Source organism: Penaeus monodon, chromosome 32, assembly GCF_015228065.2.
Source record: "Penaeus monodon isolate SGIC_2016 chromosome 32, NSTDA_Pmon_1, whole genome shotgun sequence".
NCBI lineage: Eukaryota > Metazoa > Arthropoda > Malacostraca > Decapoda > Penaeidae > Penaeus > Penaeus monodon.
This window is the reverse complement of record NC_051417.1, coordinates 18,125,376-18,125,924: the sequence shown is the minus strand read 5'-3', so window position 1 is coordinate 18,125,924 and position 549 is coordinate 18,125,376. Positions and strand designations below refer to the sequence as shown.

Genomic DNA, 549 nt, shown 5'->3' with positions numbered 1-549 from the left:
TGATAGACAGCCTGATAATTTTACTGCTTGAGTTATTTAGTGAGATAAAAGATGACGCAGTATAATATATATGTGTTTGGTTGTTGACTTTGTTTTAAGTAAACAGTCAAAAAAATTTTGGCAGGAGCTTTATGATGTAGATTCTAGTGATGATGTGCATTTATTGATTGTCAATTGCAAATTTAACACAGGCAATGAGTTTGGACACCCAGAGTGGCTAGACTTTCCTCGGACTGGCAACAATGAGAGCTACCATTATGCACGTCGCCAGTGGAATGTGGTTGATGATACCCTGCTGAAGTATGAATACCTTAATAACTTCGATGCTGCCATGAACAAAACTGAAGAAAAATATGGTTGGCTAAGTGCAGAACCTGTAAGTTATTCTCTGGGAGGAATCTCCACATTCTTTGTCTTTTATGCCATTGGCTAACAAGATTTTCCGCACTTCATTTTTGCACTGTTCTTAGATGTACATCCACTACTGTCAACTAAAAGTTAGCTGGTTTTTTCTTTTCTTTAGGGGATTTGTCCTATATTCTCTTTCCC

The 549-nt window shown here is 37.3% G+C and overlaps 1 protein-coding gene across 2 annotated transcripts in view; it reads left to right on the top strand.

Annotated features, from left to right (window-relative positions):
* The window catches only part of LOC119593699 (1,4-alpha-glucan-branching enzyme-like), a gene marked incomplete in the record, with an annotated part of 15,237 nt that overhangs the window by 12,346 nt on the left and 2,342 nt on the right, over positions 1-549 (top strand). For both annotated transcript variants that reach the window (XM_037942657.1, XM_037942658.1), the window contains 1 exon segment: positions 192-376. In XM_037942657.1, coding sequence (XP_037798585.1) covers positions 192-376 — 185 coding nt within the window.